General features: G+C 41.1%; 1 protein-coding gene and 1 long non-coding RNA gene across 10 annotated transcripts; one reads left to right on the forward strand and one right to left on the reverse strand.

Annotated features, from left to right (window-relative positions):
* Positions 1–1,109: 1,109 nt before the first annotated feature.
* Positions 1,110–6,283, reverse strand: LOC105876961 (uncharacterized). Of its 6 annotated transcripts, none has more exons than XR_012912448.1 (6): positions 6,168–6,283; positions 5,634–5,871; positions 4,966–5,106; positions 3,507–3,627; positions 1,968–2,082; positions 1,110–1,847 (listed from the first exon to the last, which is right to left on the reverse strand). It is a non-coding gene; the product is annotated as an uncharacterized LOC105876961 (long non-coding RNA). The 6 variants fall into 6 exon arrangements; XR_012912447.1 differs by having other exon boundaries at positions 4,966–5,057; positions 6,168–6,280; XR_012912451.1 differs by having other exon boundaries at positions 4,966–5,057; positions 5,634–5,854; positions 6,168–6,267.
* A 112-nt stretch (positions 6,284–6,395) lies between these two features.
* Positions 6,396–20,127, forward strand: ZNF30 (zinc finger protein 30). Of its 4 annotated transcripts, XM_012775100.3 has the most exons (5): positions 6,399–6,671; positions 8,550–8,638; positions 9,403–9,535; positions 10,573–10,671; positions 17,064–20,127. In XM_012775100.3, the coding sequence occupies exons 2-5, from the start codon at positions 8,630–8,632 to the stop codon at positions 18,512–18,514; spliced, it is 1,692 nt and encodes a 563-aa protein (XP_012630554.2). In that variant the 5' UTR covers positions 6,399–6,671; positions 8,550–8,629; the 3' UTR covers positions 18,515–20,127. The 4 variants fall into 4 exon arrangements, with proteins under 4 accessions (XP_075849109.1, XP_012630554.2, XP_075849110.1 ...); XM_075992994.1 differs by having other exon boundaries at positions 6,396–6,671; positions 8,550–9,535; XM_012775104.2 differs by having other exon boundaries at positions 6,412–6,671; positions 8,550–9,535; positions 10,576–10,671.
* The last annotated feature ends 4,582 nt before the right edge of the window (positions 20,128–24,709 follow it).

Genomic DNA, 24,709 nt, shown 5'->3' on the forward strand with positions numbered 1-24,709 from the left:
TCAACATCCAACAAGCCTATGGTGTTACCTTCGTTGTTTTACCCATTGGTGTAGCCACTCTTTCTTGTCATTGAATGCCACCAGCACGCCCAGCACTGAGGACTAGTCCTCACCTTTTGCCAACTCTAGCCCATACCCATTTTTATATGTGGGATCTGCAGCTTTTATAGGTAGTGGCAGCTTTGGGGTCATTGCCTATATCCCGAATGTCACCTCTATGTCTAGAGCACTCAGCTTTGGGGCAGAATAGTGAAGGGACACCCAGAACCACTTCTCATGGTGGGGGAGGCTTAGACCTGAGCATCAGGGTCCTGTTGGACTATAGCATCCCTGTTGCAATCAGAGAGGCCAGCCTTGCTGAGCAAATATCCTGGGAAACATTTTCCTTCCTGCCTATCGTCACTGCTGCTGGTGCCAGTCCAGCCAAAACACACCTTCTGCTACTGGGAGATGCAGCATCGCTAAGCAGGAACATGTTTCAGAAGACACACCGTTCCCCCTTGTGTTCGGATCACCCAGGACCTGTCCGGCCAGAGGACATCTGTTACAGTGGGAGGGCCAGCACCATAGCTGTGCTGGAGATACCGACTTCTCTTCCTGCCTATAGTCAGAACACCTGGGGCACATCAGACCGAAGGACACCTCTGCAGCAGAAGGGGCCAGCACTGCATCTCGCCTGGAGGCCTTTATGTTCCTACCTACAGTCAGAGCACCTGGGTCCCGCTTGTCCAGAGCACACAGGTTGCCAGGGAGAGGGCAACACCATAACTGTGTTTGGAGAGCCTTCTCTTCCTACTATGGTCTGAGCACGTGGGGCTCACCTGGCCAGAGCAAACCTGTTACTATTGGAGAAACCTGCACCACTGGGAAGATGTGCATGCCATGAGTTACCTCTGTTCCCTCCATCAGCCTCCTTGTGCTGTTTGAGGGGCTGGCACCAAATCTGTGATGGGACACGCTACTGGCAGAGCACCTGAGACACACAGTGCAGGGCACAGGTGATACAACGGGGAGGCAGCACCGTGCTGGGCTATGGGATACTTCTGTTCCCACCATCATTCAGAGCAGCTGAGGTGCTCGTGGACAGGACACACCTGCCAGTCTCACTGTTAGGAAGACACTTCTACACCTGCATTTATTCAGAACATCTGGGCACTAGACAGAGTATCCCCTTTGACTTAGATGCAGGGGTCCTCAAACTATAGCCTGAGGGCCACATGCGGCCCACCAAGGACATTTATCCGGCCCCGCCAGGTGTTTTTGCCGCCGCTGCCTGTCCTGCTTAGCAGCCGACTCGTCCTGGGCCCACAGTGCGCATGTGTGGAATGTGCACCGCACTCTCCAACAGCCCTCCAGTGGTCTGAGGGACAGCGAACTGGCCCCCTGTTTAAAAAGTTTGAGGACCCCAGAGAAGAAAACCACTGAGGAGAGACCTAAGCTTCAGCACTTTTGCTGATATCTTGCAGAGCAAATGTACCTCTGGCATGAGGATGGCAAGCAGCAGTTTCACCTTGGGGCACCTTTGACACACGCCCAGGGTTTCTTTGGAGACAGAAGTGTTGGATCACCAACCACTCACTTTCTTCTAATGAAAGAAACAATATCTCAGCAACTATAAGCAGAAGTTAGATAGAAATGGTGGGTGACCACCAGTTGCCACGAATGGGCCTTGCTCTAGTGGAAAGAGGCTCAGCCCTTTCTAGTTACATCACACAAACTTAACCTGCCCTCTCTTGTCCGAGAGCAAGCTGGAGGCCCAGTACTTCAGGGTGTTTGTGTATGTGACAGAGGGTATAGTTTTGGATGAGACCGATCAGATGTCAACATACTGGCCTCGAGATGTTCCACTGTGGAGAGAAGAAAAAGATGAGTAAGTATCCACTATGCCATACCCAGCTGCACCAGTTTTCCTCTAGTCTTAGACTGGCAGGCCCCCCTGCTGCCTGCGGCTGCTCCCTCTGTCTCACCATTTGCCATGATGGGCCCTTTTCTTTCTTTCCAAGATGGAGAAACATGTATGTACACAGCTTTGTTCTTGTTCACTGATCCTCTCTGCTCATCTGTCTTTGCTCTTTTACTCAACTACGGAAGAAGAATTGACTTCTATGAGTGGAGATGTGTTGAGGCAGACTCAACTTTCCAAAGTTCTGTGGTTCAGATGTGGCACAGCCACACTTTACAACTGCACATGCTGACATCTCAAATCTCTGTGTTTTAAATGTAAGGGACAGCAGCCACGAGAAAGTAAAGTTCAGAGGAGGAAGGGATGAGTGATCCTCCCTTGCCTTCTTCCTCTGTGCTCCTCCCCCATCACTCTTGAGTTGGCTGTGGGCCAGCTCAACCCTGACACATCTTAAGAAAATATACTTGACAATTTTTGTCTTCTTTTTGTTCAGGGGGTGGAAGACAGGGTCTCCTGCTATCATCCAGGCTGGAGTACAGTATCACAATCATAGCTCACTGCAGCCTCAAACTCGTGGGCTCCTCCTGCCTCAGCCTCCTGAGGAGATGGGACTACAGGCATGCGCCACGATGCCTGCCTATTTCTTTTTTATTCTTTGTAGAGAATTTAACACTGCTTTAAAAAATCAGCATAGAAAGAACTGGAACATCCTTTATATGATGAAGCACATCTACAAAAGCTTTCAGTTAATAGCACACTGAACACTTTTTCCCTCAGATCAGGAGCTAGAAAAAATTGTTCGTTGTCTCCACTTATATTAAACATTTTACTGGAGATCACAGTAAATGTAAAAGGTAAGTAGAATAAGTGAAATCATACAGATTAAAAAGGAAGAAATAGTCCGGGCGAGGTGGCTCACGCCTGTAATCCTAGCACTCTGGGAGGCCGAGGCGGGCGGATTACTCGAGGTAAGGAGTTCGAAACCAGCCTGAGCAAGATCGAGACCCCGTCTCTACTATAAATAGAAAGAAATTAATTGGCCAACTAATATATATAGAAAAAATTAGGTGGGCATGGTGGCACATGCCTGTAGTCCCAGCTACTCGGGAGGCTGAGGCAGCAGGATTGCTTGAGCCCAGGAGTTGGAGGTTACTGTGAGCTAGGCTGATGCCACGGCACTCACTCTAGCCTGGGCAACAAAGCAAGACTCTGTCTCAAAAAAAAAAAAAAAAAAAGGAAGAAATAAAGTGCCGTTATACCTAGCAAACATGATCGTATGTATAGGAAATACTGCCCAATATACAAAGAAACTACAGGAAGAAATGCCAGTATACAAGGTCAATATAAAAAGGCAATTGTTCTTTCTGTATCCTACTACATACCAATACATAAACAGATATATATACATGTATATATACACGTGTGTATACACACACACACACATATACACATACACATATATCATGAGAGTGGACTGAAAAATTAATATGAGCAAATTATCAATTTCAACCAGGACCCAAAAGCTGGTCTATGAAATTATTACAAGAGATATTGCTGTCCATGGGTCATAAGGCTTTTGAGCCAGGATAGATCCTATACCCACCTGATGTTCAGCTCATGTCCTTGCCCCCAGGGGAAGATAACCATATACAGCTGTGTGGTCGGCTGCAAGACTCAATGAGAAGAGAAATGCCCCGTGTTGTCGTACTGACAATTGTTGGTCTCTGTGAATGTAGAAGGTAGGAAACAAAAATAAAAGGCATGCATATTAAAACAGCAGTAAAACTGACTTTATTCAGAGCTACATGATTCACAGAAAATATTATGTGTACGTAGAAAACCCAAAGGCATCTTCAAAGAAACTACCAACAATAAAAAGTGAATTTAGCAAGTTTCCAGTATACAAAATGTATGTATGTATACAAGTAGTATATACACACACATTTTCATGTATTTTGTGTATACTGCCAATGAACTCTTGAACACTAAAACTTAAAAGACAACACTTAAATAATATTTGAAAATCTCACAAAATACTTAGGAACAAATTTTAAAAAGCTAAGCAGGACTATACGGAGAAAACTACAAAATAGTAGCTACAAACTTTCTCCGGAAAGGGCCAGAGAATAACTAATGTAGGCTTTGTAGTTCACATATGGTCTCTGTCACATACTCTTTGGGGGGTTTTGTTCTTATTTTTAATTTTCTTATGACCCTTTAAAGATGTTAACATCATGATTCTTATTTAATAGCTCAGCAGCCTTACAAAAATAAGATACAGGCCAAATTTGGCCCATGGCCATAGTTTGCTGACCCTTATTATAAAACATTGCCAAGAGAAAGTTAAAAGGATCAAAATATACAGAGATAGATCTCATTCAGTGGACTGGAAAAGTGAACATCGGTAAGTTGTCCGTTTTTGCCAGGACCCTGAAATCAGGTCTATGGAATTCCTCCAATTCTACACTGGTGCCCTTGGGGGCTCAAGGATTTTGAGCCAGGGTGAGTCTTGCACCTGCCTGACATGCCATCTTCTGCCCTGGCACAGACAGCTGTGTGGTTGGCCACAGGGGTCAATTTGAAGAGAAATGTCCTATGGGATATGTTGACAATTGGCAGTCTCTGCCCTACATCTTCTGAGGAGACTGGAGTCCAGCATGGCCTATGGTCAACTTATGAGTTGAACCAAAAAAGACCTTCTAGGAAGTCGTGGCTGCGCTCATTATAGGTACGCATGGTGCTAAGTACCCCTAAAGACTGTAAGAAACAATAATACAGGGTGCACACATGGTAAGGAGGCACCACAGTCCAGGTGGTTACATCCAAGAGCCCTGGAATCAGACAGCCTGGGTCAAATCACGGCAGGGCCATTACCACCTGTATGTGCTGAAGAAGGTTCCAAGGTTTAAATGCTGTTTTACCAAATATGCAAAAAGAAGTGAGGAGAACCTGCCTGCTAGGCAGGGATGTTATGGGAAGCAGCATCCAGGGAAGTCTGAGCACCTGGTCCCCACGTTAGAAGCCTTCACAGCCCAGATGCTAATGCTGTACTAGGTCCATACCTTTCCAAGACAACCACCAAGAAGTCCTGCCTGGCTCCAGGACTCGGATGCAGAGCTTCTTGGAGGAGGCGGCATCAGGAGCCCCCAGCTACCTGCATAAGCAGTGGAGGGAGGGTAAACAGGGTCCTCTGTGGTGGCTGCCTGAAAGGAAGGAGCTTGGGGCTTTTGGCCCCAGCTGCTCTCGAGTCCCCTCCCCACTTTAGCACAGACGGGCAGTGGTCTCCCTGGCTGCCTGGAGGAGTCTGGAGGCGGCACCACCCACTCCCTCCCTCCCTGCCCCTTTCCCTGTTAGCCAGCTCCCTACCCTGCGAGGGTCTGGGTTGCTCCTTCCTCTGGCTTTGGGACCCGAGGGGCAAAGGCTGGCACAGCAGCGCCCTTTCTCAGCCACGTGTTCCGACGGCTCCTCCCGAACAGGGTGAGCTTCGCCGGAAGGAGCCGTACAGACAGTTCTCCCCCCCCCCAGCCCCCAGCGACTTCCTCCGCGAGCTGCGCCCCCGCCCCCACCCCGTCCCCTCCCCCATCGGGTCTCCTGCCGCCGCACCTCGCCAGCAGTTCACAGTCCCGCGCCCTGCCCCGCGCGTCGACCTCACCCCTAGCGGGCAGGGCCTGATCCTGCCGGCGCCGCGCTCCCCTCCGGGGCCCTCCCCCTGTCCGGGCAGGACTCTCACCTGAAGCCGGTGCCGTCTGCTGGTGACTCCGGGATGCCCCTCCACTCTGGACGGCGGGGAGCTTTCGTCCGGGGTGCACACCGACCCTCCTCCGTCTCAGCCTCCCTTTCTTGCTCTGGGCCACCCCTGGCAGGTACAACGCCGAGGACTATTGTGACCCGCTTCTTGCCACAACCAATCCATGCCCGTCGGGACTTGTGGGATCTGCGGCCATCAGGAGCCTATGGAATTTAAATGTCTAATAAAAAGTTAAAAGGAATCGCTGTATCAGAGGACAGAAACATTTTCCCCACAGATGTGTTCAATCTGCTTACTGTTATCGTTACTAATTGCCGGTATTGATTAGTCCTATTAACGTTCTATCAAATAATAGCATTTCTGTCACAGAAAACTCTACAGCAAGGTAATTTCAAACACCTGCTTTTCATGTTTTTTGTGTTAAAGTAATAACATATCTTAGTGTTTACTGTTATGGTTTTGTGTGGTGTGGCAGTGAGGGTACCGGGTTGGCTCTCTAAAAAGCCGGTCACCTACTTCGGGCCTCAGGTGGCGCCTCGGGCCACGAATGGCCGCTCCAACGGGCACAGCACCAAGGTCAGCACCCTCAGGTCACGTTACCGGCTCCGCGAGCCTCTGCGCCTGCGCACCCCGAGTCCCAACGGCAGGGCCCAGAAGTCCCCGGGCGCGGGGTGGGCGGTCCTTGTGGGCGGGGCGGCGCGTGTTCTTCGGGTTTACCGCTCTGGACTACATTTCCCACAGGCGACTGCGAGCAGGCCTGAGACTACATGTCCCAGGGGCCACCGGGGCAAACTGGACCCCTGCCTCGTTTGTAGTGTTTGCGGTCGTTGGCTCGGCAGCGGGATTTGGGCTTCTGTGAGAGAAGAGTCCGCGCCCGGCCTCGGAGGGAGGGCGCTGCGGACTCGGAGCAGCCCCCCGCGGGTTCGCTTGGGGTTTCTGCGCAGGAGAAGAATCAGTGCAGGGAGGAGGGGAGCCTCTGTGCAGACGCGGGCGGGCGCGGAACCCCGACTCTGACGGGCGGTGAGCGTGGGCGTGGACGCGGGACCCGGGCCTAGCTGTGCGGGAGTGACGTGGGCAGGGAGGGCGGCTGCGCGCCCAGGGCCGCTGTGCGCCCGCGAAGCCCGGGTGCGTGGCCTCCGCGTGAACCCGGGGTGTCAATATTTTGGTGTTGCATTGCTCCTTTTTGTCTGTTTGCATGAGGGTAGGGTTCTGTTTTGCATCTGCAAGATAGAATCACACTAGTCGATTACGTAAAGGAGTAAAAGACTCTTCGATTCTTAGTTTAATAAAGGAAGCTGTAGACGTCATACCCTGTGCGTGCAGCGGGAAGAAAAGGGAGTACCAGTAAGCCTCCTCTTTTTGAGAAAAAACGTTGTATTTACACTCTTTAAGGGCCACAGCAATGTCATCTAAAATTTATCAATGCAGGAAAAAGGAGTTCCGAGGATCTGTTGTGCAAATTACTTTCCTAGTGGCAATATTTTGTAAGAAAAGAGAATAGCATGATACAAGTTACAAGCATTTTCATCAATCTCCTTATTGCACAGAAAGAATAGAATTCAGCCTTTTGCTAATATTCTCAATTTTGCGTTATGGCAGAATGGTGGTGCTTTCTCTAGCCTGTAGGGGACAGGAAATTTAAATGTCAGAACATCTCTTCTGTTGTTTTTTAAAAAGAAGAGTTGCATTCTTAGGGCAAGGCTCTAAATTTTTTAGTTATAATTAAAAGAAAGCATGCATGTTGTAAATAAAAAGTGGAAACTTCCTTTTAAAAAAATAAAGGCCATATAATGTTCTTCAAATAATAGCTTCAATACAGTAGTCCCCCTTATGCATGTTTCTGCTTTCTGAGGTTTTAGTTACCCTGAGTCAACCCTGGTCTGAAATATGTGGATACAGTACAATAAGATATTTTGAGAGAGAGCGACACCACATTCAAATTACCTTTTATTACAGTATATTGTTATAATTGTTCTATTACTGTTCATCTCTTACTGTGCTTACTAATTTATTAGTAAATTTACTAATTTACTACTCTTACTAATTTATACATTAAACTTTATCATAGGTATGTATATCTAGGAAAAAACATATATAGGGTTTGGTCAGGCATCCACTGGGGATCTTTTTTTAAAATTTATTTTTATTTATTTTTTTTAGAGATTACGCCTCTGTCATCCAAGCTGGAGTGCAGTGGCATGAATCATAGCTCACTGCATCATCATACTCCTAGGCTCAAGCGATCCTTCCACCTTAGCCTCCCTAGCAGCTGCAGGCCCACCTGGGATCTTGGAACATATCCCCCTGCAAATAAAGGGGAACTACCATAATAAGAGGAAACTCATGTTCAGCAATGATTCTATGAAGTATTTTGTGGGAGTTTTCTTACTCTTAAAAAGACAACCATATGTAGAAGCTGATATTCTTATCCCTATTTTAATGATTAGGAAACGGAGCCATGTTAGCAACTGTCTGATCAATTTCTTCTATATTCTCTACCTCTCATGTCTTGACTAACCTCACGCTTACCCTGATGCCATGAAAGAATTTCTGGTTTGGGTGATGTGGACCATTTTTCAGTGTTAGAATGTAGGAATGGATTGAGAATCTGTTTGAAAGAGGACTGTGCAGCCCAGTCTTAGATCCAGATCAGCATTCCCAAAATGGGCAGAGCTGGAAAACCTCCTGCTGAAGTATCTGATTCTGCCATCCTTAAGAGGTGTCACTGCTCTGTACCCAGCTGTGCACAGCTTGGTTCCCTAGGGTTTGGATTACTCTATTCTTCCCCCAAATTTTGTTTGAGGGTGGTTGTATCGTAGTTTTGAAGCTGACAAGGAAGGATAGGAAAGTTTATTAATTTATGTCATTGGGAAAACTAAAGCCTTCTTTCCCTCTCAGCTCTGGATTTTCTAGGGTTTGAACTTCTCTGGTAGAGGAACCCCAAAAGAAGACTGATCAGTTCTTACATTTCTATAAGGATGGCCCACGTAAGTCGTCGTTTCTTCTTGAAATATTGGTATTTTTAGATTACATGGGTATTTTCCTTGATTAACCTGAAGCATTCTGCCTAAGAGAGCACCATCTGATTACCTACTTCTTGATTCTTCTTCTGTGGAGGAACGATGCCAAATAACTATTCCCTCCTGGTGAGGTCCTCTTTTATAATTGGTGTTCATGAGCAAATTACTGAGTAGGTACAACTTGGTAAATCTTTGTCAAAGGGCTATGATTATGCCACTACAGAAAAATTCTTTATCAATACAAGGAAAAATACTTATGATCTGACATAATGTTCCTGAAGCTTGGGAGTTATTAAACAAATTTTTGTAATGCCTATTTTTTAAAACAGACTTTATTCTACACTTGGAGAAAAGAAATCCATATTTTTTTTTCTCTTAAAAGGAAAACAATGTAGAGACTAGTAGTTCTTGAGAATTTATTAGTTGGATACCTAGCAGACAGTGTCTCAGCATGTGCTGTGTTAGTTAATAGGGAAGCTTGAATTATTTTATCCGTTTCCCCAGGTCTGGAGTATTGTGGTATCCCACAACATATAGAAAATTTTGCCCATAGCAACAGGATTCTTCTAGAACATGCAAATACTATGCTTTATTCACTTCCCATATCATAAGCTTTCAGCCCACTTGACTGCTATATTATTGCTCCCTGCCTACATTGAAACTTTTTATTCCCTCTCCTTTCACCTTGAAAACATTTTCTTTAGTTTCACCAGAAATACATGGGTTTGCAGTTTCAGGGATCAGTGACCTTCAGGGATGTGGCCATAGTCTTCTCTCAGCAGGAGTGGGAGAGTCTGGATTCTACTCAGAAGGACTTGTACAGAGAGGTGATGTTAGAGAACTATAGGAACCTGGTATCAGTGGGTAAGTTTACTTTTCACAAATAATTTAGAATCCGCTCCCTGAAACACTTTTTCCACTGTAAATTTTAAAGCTATCTTAAGAAGTGAACACAATTTATTCTTGTTCCCAAAGAAATGGTTTGAGCTTTGTTAGGTTGGAAATGGTAAAATGGCAGGATGAGAATTCTGGATTGTTTATTGCATAAATATTGACAAAGGGGCCAAGTTTTCCTGTTGTGTTTATGCTCATAATTGCTGTAAGTGGTCTGTTAAAATTTCACACACCTGCAGGCAGAACAGTTAGACAAAAGGTCTCTATTTGTTCTGTCTGAAGAGCCTATACAACTTGTATACTGGTGGATTGGATGAACAGAAATCATTTAAAACTAAAGTTACTTCATTTTATTTCCTACAAAATAATCTGATTTGGGTGTTAAAACCAATAATCTGTGAACTTTGCATTTAAGATTAAATGCAAATTAAATTTGTATCCTGTAGTTATACATGTCTAAGGAAAGTTTTTGGGTTTCTTCTTAATAAAATAACAATAATAATGTTAGTAGCTCACAGTATACTTACTTTGTAGCAGTCACTGTTCTCAGCTGTTTATATATATTTGTATTAACTGATTTTTATCCTCACAAGCACCCTATAGGCACTACTTTTACAACCCTTTTAGATGAGAATGCCAAAGCACAGAGTGTTTAAGTGAGTGACCCAAGGTCACACAGCTGATAGGTGGCAGAAGCAGAAACTTGAACCCAGGCACCCTGGTTCCACAATCTGTGTTCTCAATTATAATTTCATACTTTCTGTCAAGATGCAGAAGATACATAAACATACATTTATCCATCTTTACTTATTTTTAGATATATAGATAGATTTCATTTAAAATAAGACCTTTTCCCTATCTATCTGGTTTTATGAATCCCCTTCTCTAAAGTATTTATCAATATCATTTTGACCTCGAGTTTATTGCACATTTAACCAAAGGTCAAGGTATTTTTGAACTCATATTTTATGTCTTTTCTATATTATGTGGCATTCTTATCTTGTAAGCAGGACATTCCCTCTCTAAACCCCATGTGATTACCTTATTGGAACAATGGAAAGATCCTTGGATGGCAATGAGGAAAGATCAAAGAAAACAGTCTACAGGTGAGTATGAGCATGCCAGGTAGGGGCCGGGCGTGGTAGCTCATGCCTATAATCCTAGCACTCTGGAAGGCCGAGGCAGGCAGATCACTCAAGGTCAGGAGTTCGAGACCAGCCTGAGCAAGAATGAGACCCCGTCTATACTAAAAATAGAAAGAAATTACTTGGCAAACTAAAAATATACATAGAAAAAATTAGCCGGGCATGGTGGCGCATGCTTGTAGTCCCAGCTACTCGGGAGTCTGAGGCAGCAGGATTGCTTGAGCCCAGGAGTTGGAGGTTGCTATGAGCTAGGCTGACGCCACAGCACTCTAGCCCAGGCAATAGAGTCTCTGTCTCAAAAAAAAAAAAAAAAGAGCATGTCAGGTAGGGAAGCCATCATTGCTGGAAATAGCCCGGATGGTCCCTGAGTTGTTTGGAAGTCTCCATTCAAAGGCTCAAGGCCTTTGTAGAAAAAGCCTGAGACTTGGAGAAGAATCAGATATCTCACCAGTCTTTGCAAAGGAACTTCACCTTGACCCATTTTAACACACAGTCGTCACCTTGTTTGATTTCCCTCTCATTTCATTAGGAGCTCACTCTCTCCCAGTGCAATCTGCATTTTGAATTTGACTATTTTCAGCTCCTCTTTTGCATTAAGATTTATTTGTGTATGCTGGGATGATAATATTCAAACAGAGACAAGAATAAGGAGGGCTCAGGTCATGTAATTATGTGTAACATTCCAAGCTGATTGAACAGCGTGTGCAGATACCTTGCAGTGGGAAGGAGCTTTGTGTGTTTCTAGAGGAATACATGGGGTGGGGCAGAATTAATTAATATGAAAAAAGGTAGAATGTGAGGAGGGGCCTGGTCCTATTATAGTCAGGAAGTTGCATTATTTTCTAAAGTGACTATAAAGTATGATCTAATTCATGGTTTTCTAATTTTTAAATTTTAAAAAATTATGTTAAATATGAGACAGATACCAGAAAACCACGTTAAAATGTACAGCTTGATATGTTAGTATAAGGCAAATACATTCATAACTATCACCCTGGCCAGAAGATAAAACATGATTATGAAATAACATCAGGCTTACAGAAAAGTTGGAAAATGATACAAAGAATTTTTATATACCCTTCACCAATATTCTCCAAAATGAGGAGGTAAAACTCTTCCAACCACCCCTTAACATTTTCCCATGCCTCTACCTAGTCCCAACTCTCTCTCCCCCTCCCTGATTAATCACTTCCAGCCAGTTCAAACCTTCCCACACTTCATGTATACTCACTCCCAGTTTCACCTGTTCTTCCCAAATTAGCCTACTAAGCTTTCCAGTGAGTACTCATTGGTTATTTTGGGGTTCTCAGATCAGATACCTCACATTGCTCCCCTTAGCCTTTTCCGGCACAGATGCTTAGCCTGCACAAGTCTTAGCTGTAGTGTTATATTTTGTCTCCACCCACTTATATTTTATGGTTTTGAAGGTCCCTTTTGCCATAGTTTTGTTGTGTATGTTGTCTACAGTTGTAGTTTTGCTATCCTGTTTGGTTTTATGTGGCTATTTGGTTAAATTCAAAAACAGTGTTACCACCTCCACCATATCCTAATTTATATTTTTAGATAATTACTCTGGATATTGGTAGAGAATTGTCCCAATGGGAGCAGGAGGAGTGCAGACTAGAAGTGGTAGTGGTTTGGGTTAGAATGCTTGTGGTAGAGAGTGGAGAGAAGGGAAGGTATTCATAATATAGTTTGGATGTAGAGCTAATAAAATGCTGGTGAACTGTAAACAGGTAGGGAAGCAAAGAGGGAAATCAAAAAGGATCAGTGGGTTCTGGCTTGAGCAGCTCCATGCAGATACAGTTGCTTGGAATGGTAAATAGAGGGGAAAAGGCCAGTTGGAGGGTGGAGCTACAGATACCTGCTTTGCATGTGTTTAGTTTGAGATGACTATTGGCCATCCAGTTAGAGATGCTAAGTAGGCTGTTGAATATGCAGCAGTCCAGAGCTCAGGGAGAGTTTAGGCTCACCCATAAAAATTTGAGATTTATTGGCATATGGTGGGTCTTTAAAGCCATGGGACTGGTTGAGGTCACCTAGAGAGCCAGTGCAAAGAGAGGGAACTCTAACACTTAGAGGTCATCTTCTTGAGGAGGCTACAGAAGAGACTGCTGAGAAGGAACCTCTTCTAAGGTAGAATTAGAAGCAGAAATTGGTGCCGCCAAAGACAAATGACGAACATGTTTCAAGATAAAGGAGTGATCACCTGAAAAGTGGATTAAATTAAGAAATAAGAATTGACTTCAATATTTAGCCTTGCTAAAAGGGGAGATTCTCAGTGGCATCAAGGAGTGAAAGCTCAAGTGGTCTGATTTGAACATAATGGGAGAAAAGTCAGTAATGAGCATGAGTCCAACAGTCTTTTTAAGATACTTGATTCTAAAGGGATGAAAAAAAGAAACAAATAAGGTTATATTCTCAAGTTTGGGGTAGACAAGAATTTGGAGGAGACTATTTAACCCAATACACCTTGTATCATATCAGTCTCATAGTACTTTGAGGATTTCAGGGGGGTTTAAAAATAAATTGTTATCATTTTTAATATTCCTTAATATGTAGAAGTATTATAATATTCTTAAAAGTCTGGGTTTTAGTTTTCTTTTGCATTTTGCCAATGGAATTAAAAACTACATAAGAGTTAAAAGAATAATATGGGCCGGGCGCTGTGGCTCACGCCTGTAATCCTAGCTCTTGGGAGGCCGAGGCGGGCGGATTGCTCAAGGTCAGGAGTTCAAAACCAGCCTGAGCAAGAGCGAGACCCCGTCTCTACTATAAATAGAAAGAAATTAATTGGCCAACTGATATATATATAAAAAATTAGCCGGGCATGGTGGCACATGCCTGTAGTCCCAGCTACTCGGGAGGCTGAGGCAGGAGGATTGCTTGAGCCCAGGAGTTTGAGGTTGCTGTGAGCCAGGCTGACGCCACGGCACTCACTCTAGCCTGGATAACAAAGCGAGACTCTGTCTCAAAAAAAAAAAAAAAAAAAAAAAAAAAAAAGAATAATATGATAACCATCCTTATAACCATGCTATATCTATAGATGTAAATTTTTTTGCTGTACCATTTAAGTAAGTTGCACAAATTATAACACTTTATCCCTAAGTACTTCAGAATGTACTAAGAATAAGGATATTATTCTCCATGACCACCCCCCTCCACCCCACAAAAAAAACAAAAACCATTTCACCTGCAGAGCCCATCAGAGGATCATCTTAGGTTCAATTTGGCTTCATCTGTTCAGGAAATCACACAACAGGTAGCCCAGCTTAGCAGCAGGGCATCATCAACTCTTCTTTCAGTGCGAGTCCTCACAGTGGTTCATGCAGAATACATTCACATTAGCCTTCCAAAAGGTGAGGTGCAGAGAGACGAGATACACACAGGTAGGTTTGAGAGTTGCTGTGGCTAAAGAAGACATGTGATTCACAGCATTCAATACCTATAACAATTCCATAGATGTCATTTAAAATAAACAATATGGATTGGTAAAACAATACACCACATACCCTTTTGTCATCCAGAATAGCATTGTCCAACAGAAATATAATTTAAGCCACATATATAATTTTAAATTTTGTAGTAGCCACATTTAAAAAGGAAAAAGATGGTAGCGTTAAATTTAATAATATATTTTATTTCAGTACATCCTAGATATTATCATTTTAATGTGTAATGTCTATACAATTATTTTTCTTTATAGTGTTTGAAATCTGGTGTATATCTTTCACCTACAGCACATGTCAATTCAGTCTGGTCATGTGGGCAATGACTACCATACTGAGCAGTGCAGGTCTAGAGTGATGTGCCCTGTTTTTTTGTATTCTTCTTCTGATTGGTCCGATACTTACGAAATGTCTTTGTCAGTTTGCTAATCTTTCTTTGTTCTCATGGGTAGATAATGAAAATATTTAATTTCTCAGCTGTGTTCAATAAAAGCTAATTTTTAAAAAAAGACATAAATATGATGTGTCCAGACTTCTTTCAGACTTTAAAAGATGATATACTACACAATAAAGAAACTGAAGGTTTATCTAATATTGATTTATTTCACTACTGTGTAATCTTTCTAGACAGTGCTGTCATTATCCCACTTTCTTATTTAGTCTTTCTTTGCATACATGGATATAATTGATGCATAATGATTAAATAACTCTTAGGATGATGAAACAGAACAATAGTCCAAGGAATCATTATTCTTATATAGTATTCTTATAGGAATTATTTTTCCTATAAATAATCTTATGTGATTATTGTTCCCTAATGTATCTTAGTTTTACAGAAGGGTCCAGTAGAAACCTATCTAATTGTAAAATAGAATGAGATTTAATCTATTTTGAAGATAAATAAATTTTCCCATTTTTTTAGAATGTATTTAATAAAGAATAAAAGCCATAAAATGACAATTCTCACAACTAGAACTGCTTAAAGAAGAAACTCAAAAACTAAAAGTGCATCCCCTGGACCCTGAGAGTATATTGAAGGTTAAGAAAAGTACAGGGAAGTGTGTTTGTCTCAGTTTTGTTTAACCGGGAGACAAGGAATTCTGTTGGTTTTAGTACTTGGTATTCCCCCCAGGTTATTTAACAGTGAAAAGGATGAAAAATTATTTTTGTATTGCCTCCCAAGAGTCATTATAGATTCATTTTTATCATCATTGATTCAGAATGTATAATTAAAACTGCTCACTTGTATATTCCTTTTGCCATTGTATTTGTTGGAGCGTTAGATTAAGTTTTCTGTGGATTTTGGACAAACCCATGAATCTTTTAAAAAACAAAACACTTTATTGAGGTTTGATAGATATACAAAAGCTGCATATATTCAATGAATACAACTTGATGAATTTGGGAAGCAGGAAATCTCTTAAATTTTCAAGATGGCCAAATCTCTCACCTTGTACCTTCCCTGCTGCATTCCAGAAATTGTCTATGGATTATCAGTGATCATTATTTTTATAGTATTGTCTTTTAATAATACCCTAATTTCATCTCTTTCATCAAGAGTTTTTGTTTTGTTTTTTGTAATGAGTCAGTTCAGTGCTAAATGACACGGGTTGGGCCTGCTCTGAATCAGGAGTGTGTTAGTTGTCATGCTTTGTCACAAATTACCACAAACTTAGTAGTTTAAAACTACACTCACTTATTATCACACAGTTTTATAGGTCAGAAATCCAGCATGGCATGGCTAAATGAAGACCTCAGCCATAGCTGCAGTTTTGCGGGGCTCGGAGTCCTCCTCCAAACCTACTGCTTATTGGCGGAATATATTTTCACATGATCCCCTCTGTCTTTAAGCCACAACCTGCAGGGTTTATCCTTCTCACACTTTGAATGTCTCTGACTTCCTCTTCTACCCTCAGCTTGGAGAAAGATCTGCCTTTAAGAGGCTGTTTAGATAATCTAGGGTAATCTCCATATTCTAAATCAACTGATTAGTAACCTTAATTATATACCTTTTCTATGTGACACAACATATTCATAAGTATAATGAGCAGACAAAGGTCATGAGGGCCAAAACTCAGTCAACTGAGGGGAGTTTTGGGAGAAATAAGTTAAAAATCATAACAAAGAGAACATTAATACTTATATAATTGAGAACTGGTAGGAAAACCAAGAAATGAAGTGTTAGACAATAAAGACATGGACATCCTTAGACAAAGTCAGCAGTTTACAATATTCCTGATAACGTGAAATTTTGCCTTAAACATACAAAGGATGAGAAAGATCCAGTCTGAAAACAACACAGGCCAAAAGATTTTGGGGAGATAACACCATCTGCACATGAATGAAAAGATGAGGACATTTGTGACACATTCCAGGTGCTGAAAGGGGAAGTCAGGGAAATAGGGAACAAAGGGAGCTATGGCTTGAGGCCTCATGGGTAGGCAGGGGTCATATTATTTTGGAAAGATAAATTGATTTTAATTTAAGTGCAAAGAGAAGCCAGGTGGTGGGGCAGGGATGAAATATGAGTTATAAAAATTTTATCTGCATCAGAAACTTTTGTTAGAAATGTTAAAAATATTGTTAAAAAATGCCCAGGAACTTCCCCTGTGTTCCGGGAGTCTGGATGGTGCTTGAACATCAGTTTTTTAACAAGCTCTTCAAAGATTTTGATCCACACCCGAATATCAGAAATGAAAACTATTTCACTAGTCACCAACCTTACCGATTTATTAATACATAAATCCTCATTACTCTCTGCATTATTCCTGTTTTGAATTTTATAGCCATATTTTAGTATTATTTAAGCTATTTCTAACTGATGTTATTTTCAACTTTTTTCTTCCATAGAAATCTATTTTTTCTCATATAGAAAAATCAAATATTTTTGTTTTTTACTTTCAGACTTGCATTTGAAGGGTGAGATAATCAGCTATGAGGAAATGCCTACTTCTGAAAAATGTACATCTTTTGCCCTACATCAGAAAGTTCTTAATCAAAAGAAACCATGTGAATGTCAGGAACGTGGGAAGACTTTTTGTCAAGGCTCAAAGTCTGTTCAACATGAGAGAATACCAACCAGTGGAAAACCCTGCAAATGTAAAGAATGTGGGAATAACTTGAGTAATGGATATCAATTCACTGTACATCGGACATTGCATGCTGGTGAGAAACCCTACAAATGTAAGGAATGTGGGAAAGCTTTTATAGTGTATGGAAAACTTATCCGGCATCAGAGTACTCACACTGGTGAAAAACCTTTTGTATGTAACGAATGTGGGAAGGCCTTTAGTGCCTTTTCATACCTTGTTCAACATCAGCGAATTCATACTGGTGTAAAACCTTATGAATGTAAAGAATGTGGGAAGGCCTTTAGTACTAGTTCACCTCTTGTTAAACATCAGAGAATTCATACTGGTGAGAAACCCTATGAATGTAAGGAATGTGGGAAGGCTTTTACTGTGTATGGACAACTTACTCGACATCAGAGTATTCACACTGGTGAGAAACCCTTTGAATGTCAGGAATGTGGCAAGACCTTTAGACTTAGTTCATTTCTTAATGCACATCTCCGGATCCATGCAGGGGTAAAGCCCCATGAATGTAAGGAATGTGGGAAAGCCTTCAGTCGTGCTTCATATCTTGTTCAACATGAAAGACTTCATACTGGCGAGAAACCCTATGAGTGTAAGGAATGTGGCAAGGCCTTTAGTACTGGCTCATACCTTGTTCAGCATCAGAGAATTCATACTGGTGAGAAACCCTATGACTGTAAAGAATGTGGCAAGGCTTTTATTAGTCGCCATCAACTTACTGTACATCAAAGGGTTCATACTGGCGAGAAACCCTATGAGTGTAAGGAATGTGGCAGGGCCTTTAGAGTACATGTACATCTTACACAACATCAAAAAATTCACATTGATGTGAAGCCCTATGAATGTAAGGAATGTGGAAAGACTTTTAGTCGGGGCTCATACCTTGTACAACATGTGAGAATTCATACTGGTGAGAAGCCTTATGAGTGTAAGGAATGTGGAAAGGCCTTTAGTTCTGGCTCATACCTTGTTCAACATCAAAGAATTCATACTGGGGAGAAACCCTATGAATGTAACCAATGTGGGAAAGCCTTTGCCGTTTATGGACAACTTATTGGACATCAGAGTGTTCACACTGGTGAGAAGCCCTTTGAATGTAAGGAATGTGGGAAAGCCTTTAGACTTAATTCATTCCTTACTGAACATCAGAGGGTACACACTGGCGAGAAACCCTTTAAATGTAAAAAATGTGGAAACACCTTTAGATATAGTTCAGCCCTTAAAGCACATCAGAAAAAGCATATGGCTGTAAAGTCCTAAGAATGTAAGGAATGTGGTAAGTCCTTTATGTATGGTTCAAACATTGTTGAGCATCAGAGGATTTATGCTGGTAAAAAACTTTTGAATGTAAAGAATGTTGTTAGGCCTTTAGAAAATACTCTCATCTTTCTTATATTAGAGAATTCATAATTTAATTCAGAAAACATAAGAAAGCCTTCATTTGTAATCTTTGTGTTTGCAATATCAATATTCATACTGTTAGACAATTCAGAAAAGGTGGGAGATGTTGTTTACTTAATGCTTATAGCATTGATAGCATGAAATTTTATGTGATGTTTTCCAATTTGATTGAATGAGTAAAAAACCTTCCTGAACTTCTTAAACCAGTTTAACCTCAGATAATTTATCCTAATATTTTAAAACCAGTTAATGTGTAATAAAAGTCTTTAGCCATGGCATGTATGTTAACTATTATCATTGTCATATGATATGCCCTCCACCTTACAGCTGGTTTGATATTAGGCACCATACTCATCACCTGGGGGCATTGTTTTAAGATGGTAATAATAGAACCTACATTCTTATAAAAATCTATGCTCAGGCCGGGCGTGGTGGCTCACACCTGTAATCCTAGCACTTTGGGAGGCCGAGGCAGGCGGATTGCTCAAGGTCAGGAGTTCGAAACCAGCCTGAGCGAGACCCCGTCTCTACCAAAAAAAATAGAAATAAATTAATTGACCAACTAAAAAATATATATACAAAAAATTAGCCGGGCATGGTGGCGCATGCCTGTAGTCCCAGCTACTCGCGAGGCTGAGGCAGTAGGATCGCTGAGCCCTGGAGATTGAGGTTGCTGTGAGCTAGGCTGACGCCACGGCACTCATTCTAGCCTGGGCAACAAAGTGAGACTCTGTCTCAAAAAAAAAAAAAAAAAAAAATCTATGCTCAGTAATTATTAGTTTCATTGTCATTTTTTGTAACTACTAGTGAAATTTTGAGAGTAAAACCCTACAGATGTAGTTAATCTAAAAATGCCTCTATATTAATTTATTCATTTTAGAATTTTAGATTCTGGATAAAACTTTGCAAAAAGAAAGTAACATAACACCACATTGATGTAGAGCTCATCTCTTAACCACTTTGGTACCAGAGTCAACTATAGTCGATAGCCACAGATGAATGCACACATCGACTTTAGCTGACAGCCGTGAAGGCACACAGCCGAGCATTGACTTTAGCTGACAGCTATGATATGACTTTTCTAATTTTTCATTTATCAAAATAAAATTGTGAACATTTAAAAATAGCGTAATAAAAACATATATGTATATGTTACCTATTCTGATTTACATTACAAGTAAAGCTGCCTGTAAAGTAAAACAAGCTTTCAGTGCTTTCAAGCTTTCCTCATCACACAAGAGCAAAACAAATTCGTCATCAATATATCAGCACAAACTATCACGCAGACTATGAGTGCCGGCTGTGGGCAAGGTTTCGCAGCCGGTGAGCGCCGTACTGAAGTGGGTAAGCTGAATCAAACAATTCTTGAAAGATACCCAGTTTTAATGTGTGTTAAAATGTTGAGAACAACCTATAAGCTATATTCTTTGTCTGAAATATAAGATAAATTGGAAATCAATAATAGGACAGCAAAAATAAGCTGTCCACTTGGAAATTTCTTAAACAATTTTTTTTTACTGTGCTGGAGAAGTTTACAGAACTCAGGGAAACACATTTACAGATTTATTATAAAGGATATTACAAAGGATACAGATGAAGAGGTATAGGGGAAAGGGGGCAGAGCTTCAGTCCCTCCCTGGGGTGCCACCCTCCAGGATCCTCCACATGTTCAGCTATCCGGAAGTTCTCCAAACCTAGTCTTCTTGGTTTTTTATGGAGGCTTCATTATATAGGCATGATTGACAACCATGTAGAAATGTGACTGACAAAAAGCACATAGTCTAAAACAAGCAAACCCTGTCCAGATTCTTCCTGGCCTCTCTATATAGTGTTCCTTCCTCCAGTGTATGGGGCAGGACTCTTTCTGGAATGAGGGTCTTTTGACTTACAGTCCTGCCTTGGGCAGGTTAGAGTCCTGATTAGAGTCCTGGCTTGGGCAGGTCAAAGGAGGACAGGAGAAGGTCATAGAGAGAGATTCTATCTTCTGAGGCCTAAAGCACCCCAACAGTATAACAAGGACTATGGGAGTCGTAAGCCAGGAACCATGCATGAAAGCCATGGATATATATAGAGTGACACACCATAATCAGTGAAACCAAAGCCTTAAAAACAATAAAATTGATAAACTTCTAGCCAAGGTTTATCAAGTTACAAAGAAGAAATACATAAATCAGGAACAAGAGAGGAGACATCGTGACAGATTCTACAGATATTGAAAGGGAATATCATGAACCCAATATATGCCAATATATCTGGTAACAAATAAAATGGACGAATTCCCTTAAAGACACAAACCATTAAAGTTCACTTAAGAAACAAATAACCTGTATATCCCTGTATCTATTAAAGGTATAAAATTTTTAATTAGAAACCTTCCTATAAAGCAAACTGGGGCTTAGATGGCTTCAGTAGTGAATTCTATCAAATATTCAGGAAAGAAACCATACAAATGCACAAACTATTCCAAAAAATTGAAGAGTAGGGAATGCTTCCTAACTTAATCTTTGAAGCTATTATATTGATACCAAAACCAGACAAAGGCATTACAAGTAAACCACAGATCAATACCCTTCAAGAACACAAATGTGTATATAAACCTCAACAAAATTTTAGCAAACCAAACCCAACAATATAGAAAAAGAATAACGTATCAAGAAAAGGTAGAATTTATCCCGGAAATGCAAAGTTTGCTTGATATTTGAAAATCAATGTAGTTTTTACCTTTAAAATACTTAGAAAGGTAAAACATGATTGTAGTGGGAGAGCTCTAAAAAGTCCCCCCAAATCCCTACTTGTTGGAATTCTCACCTTTGTGTGCCCCTCCCACATTTTACCAGGGTTGGTCTGTGTGAATGACATAAAACAGCAAAAGTGAAGACATATCACATCTAATTTTAGGTTACATAAAACATAGGTCCCCTTCTTGGGTAGATTGTCTTGCTCTTGGATCACTTGCTCTGAAAGAATCCTTGTGATGAGCATCCCTATGGAGAGACCCACGTGGCAAGGAACTGGTGGTTCCTCTTACCAGACCCACGTGGCGAAGCCTGTTAACAGCCACGCAAAAGAGCTTGGAACTAAATCTTCCAGCAGCCCCAACTGACTGCTAAACTGCAACTTCATGGGGGAATCCTGAACCAGACCTGCCTAAACTGCTGCCAGATTAATGTAATATTCTAAAATATGTAAACAAATAGTGACAGAAAGCAGATCAGTGGTTTCTTAAAGATGGGCAGATGACTGGGGAGGAAGAGATTACAAAGAGCACAAGAAAACCTGTAATTTCATGGCTATAAACAAGTACCAAAACTTACGAGATCGTACATGTTAAATATGTATAGTTTAGGCTGTTTTTTACTAAAAATCTTCATTTCCTAATTATTTTACATTTTACTATCATTTATGCTTTACAGGTTATTTACATCTATTGCATCTATATGGTAGAAATAGAACACAATGGTGTGCTACTGCACATTTCTTCCCAAATTCAGGTTCAGAGACATCATGTTGTAGCTTGCAATTGTCCATGACGAAAGTATTTATACCTCTGATTTAAACACTATGAATCAGTGATTCATTTATTGCTTATTGGTCATGTAGACTTAAGAAAGTAGAGAATCTGTTGGTAATTCAGATTAAAATTAACAGTGTACCATATCTGTAGTTTTCCATTGTGAACAGCACAAAATTTTGAGAAAATATTCTTCCAGTATTCAAAAATGATTACCCTCTAAAGCAAGTAAGTCACTGGAATCATTGTCAAATGACTACAGTTCCAAATCATTTCTTTACTGTTTCACTATATTCTTGTTAATGAAAATAGAAATATCAACCAATATTTATTTTAAAAATAGGCAAGAGATAGGAATAGACATTTCATCAAAGAAGTTATATGGGTAGCAAATAAACACATAATAAAAAAAATGCTCAGAATCATGAGTCATTAGAGAAATGCAAGTTAAAACCACAATGAGATACTACTAACATCTCTAGTAGAATGGCAATAAACAATAAAAACACAGACCATAGCAATTGTTGGTGAGAATGTGAAAAAACTGAAACTCTCATTCACTGTTGGGATGTAAACTGGTATAATCATTTTAGAACAAAATTTGGCAGTTTCTGAAAATGTTAAACATTGAATGTTTAACCCTGCAACAAAGGCACTGTACTCCTAGATAATAACACCAGAGAGATGAAAGCATATGCCCATACCAAGACCTGTGCATTCATAGTTATAGCAGCTTAATTTGTAACAGCCATAAACCCAATGCAATTAATAGAAGAAAAGGTGGGAGTCCCAAGAGAAAGAGATAACAGGGAAGAGAAATTATTTCAAGAAATAATGACCATCTGGGAGGCTGAGGTGGGTGGATTGCTTGAGGTCAGGAGTTCGAAACCAGTCTGAGCAAGAGCGAGACCCTGTCTCTACTATAAATAAAAAGAAATTAATCGGCCAATTAATATATATAGAAAAAATTAGCTAGGCATGGTGGCGCATGCCTGTAGTCCCAGCTACTCGGGAGGCTGAGGCAGCAGGATTACTTGAGCCCAGGAGTTTGAGGTTGCTATGAGCTACGCTGATGCCATGGCACTCATTCTAGCCTGGGCAACAAAACGAGACTCTGTCTCAAAAAAAAAAGAAAAGAAAAGAAATAATGACCAAAAACTTCTCATATTTGATGTAAGAAAGAAATATAAACATCCAATAAGCTCAATGAACTCCAAGAAGCTTGATGAACTCCAAGAAAGATGAACTCAAAAAGACCACTGAGGCTGGACGCGGTGGCTCACGCCTATAATCCTAGCACTCGGGGAGGCCAAGGTGGGCGGATTGCTCGAGGTCAGGAGTTTGAAACCAGCCTGAGCAACAGCAAGACCCCATCTCTACTATAAATAGAAAGAAATTAATTGGCCAACTAATATATATAGAAAACATTAGCCGGGCATGGTGGCACATGCCTGTAGTCCCAGCTACTTGGGAGGCTGAGGCAGTAGAATTGCTTGAGCCCAGGAGTTTGAGGTTGCTGTGAGCTAGGCTGACGCCACAGCACTCACTCTTTGTTGCCTGGGCAACAAAGCAAGACTCTGTCTCAAAAAAAATAATAAGTTAAAAAAAAAAAAAAAAGACCACTGAGATACATTCTAATCAAACTGTCATGAGACAGAGACAAAAAGAGAATATTGAAAGCAGCAAAAAACTAACTCATTGCATACAAAGGATATTCAAGAAGATTATCAGCAGACTTTTCATCAGAAACCTTGGAGCACAGAGGGCAATGGACTGATATATTCAAAGTGCTGAAAGAAAGGAACTCTCATGTAAACGATCCTGTATCTGGCAAAACTATCCTTCAAAACTGAGGGAGAAGTTAAGACATTCCCAGCTGAGGGAGTTCATTACCAGTAGAATGGCCCCGCAAGAAATGCTAAAGGGAATCCTTCGAGTTAAAATAAAAGAACACCAGACAGTAGCTCAAAGCCACGTGAAGAAATAAAAATCCCCGGTAAAGGTAAATACATGGGAAATTTTTAAAGCTTGTTATTATTGTAACTTTGGTTTGTAACTTCACTTTGTGTTTTCTATGTGATTTAAGAGACTAATGTGTTTTCAAAAACAGTTATTAATCTATGTTTTTGGACACACAATATATAAAGAGGTAATTCTGTGACATCAACAACTGAAAGTTTTGAGAATGGAACTATATAAAAAGAGTTTTTGTAGGCTGGCGGGGTGGCTTACACCTGTAATCCTAGCACTCTGGGAGGCCAAGACAGGAGGATCACTCAAGGTCATGAGTTCAAGACCAGCCTGAGCAAGAGCGAGACCCCATCTCTACTATAAATAAAAATAAATTAATTGGCCAACTAAAAATATATAGAAAAAAATTAGCCAGGCATGGTGGCACATGCTTGTAGTCCCAGCTATTCGGGAGGCTGAGGCAACAGGATCGCTTGAGCCCAGGAGTTTGAGCATGCTGTGAGCTAGGTTGATGCCACAGCACTCACTCTAGCCTGGGCAACAAAGTGAGACTCTGTCTGAAAAAAAAAAAA

Source organism: Microcebus murinus, chromosome 16, assembly GCF_040939455.1.
Source record: "Microcebus murinus isolate Inina chromosome 16, M.murinus_Inina_mat1.0, whole genome shotgun sequence".
Classification (NCBI taxonomy): domain Eukaryota; kingdom Metazoa; phylum Chordata; class Mammalia; order Primates; family Cheirogaleidae; genus Microcebus; species Microcebus murinus.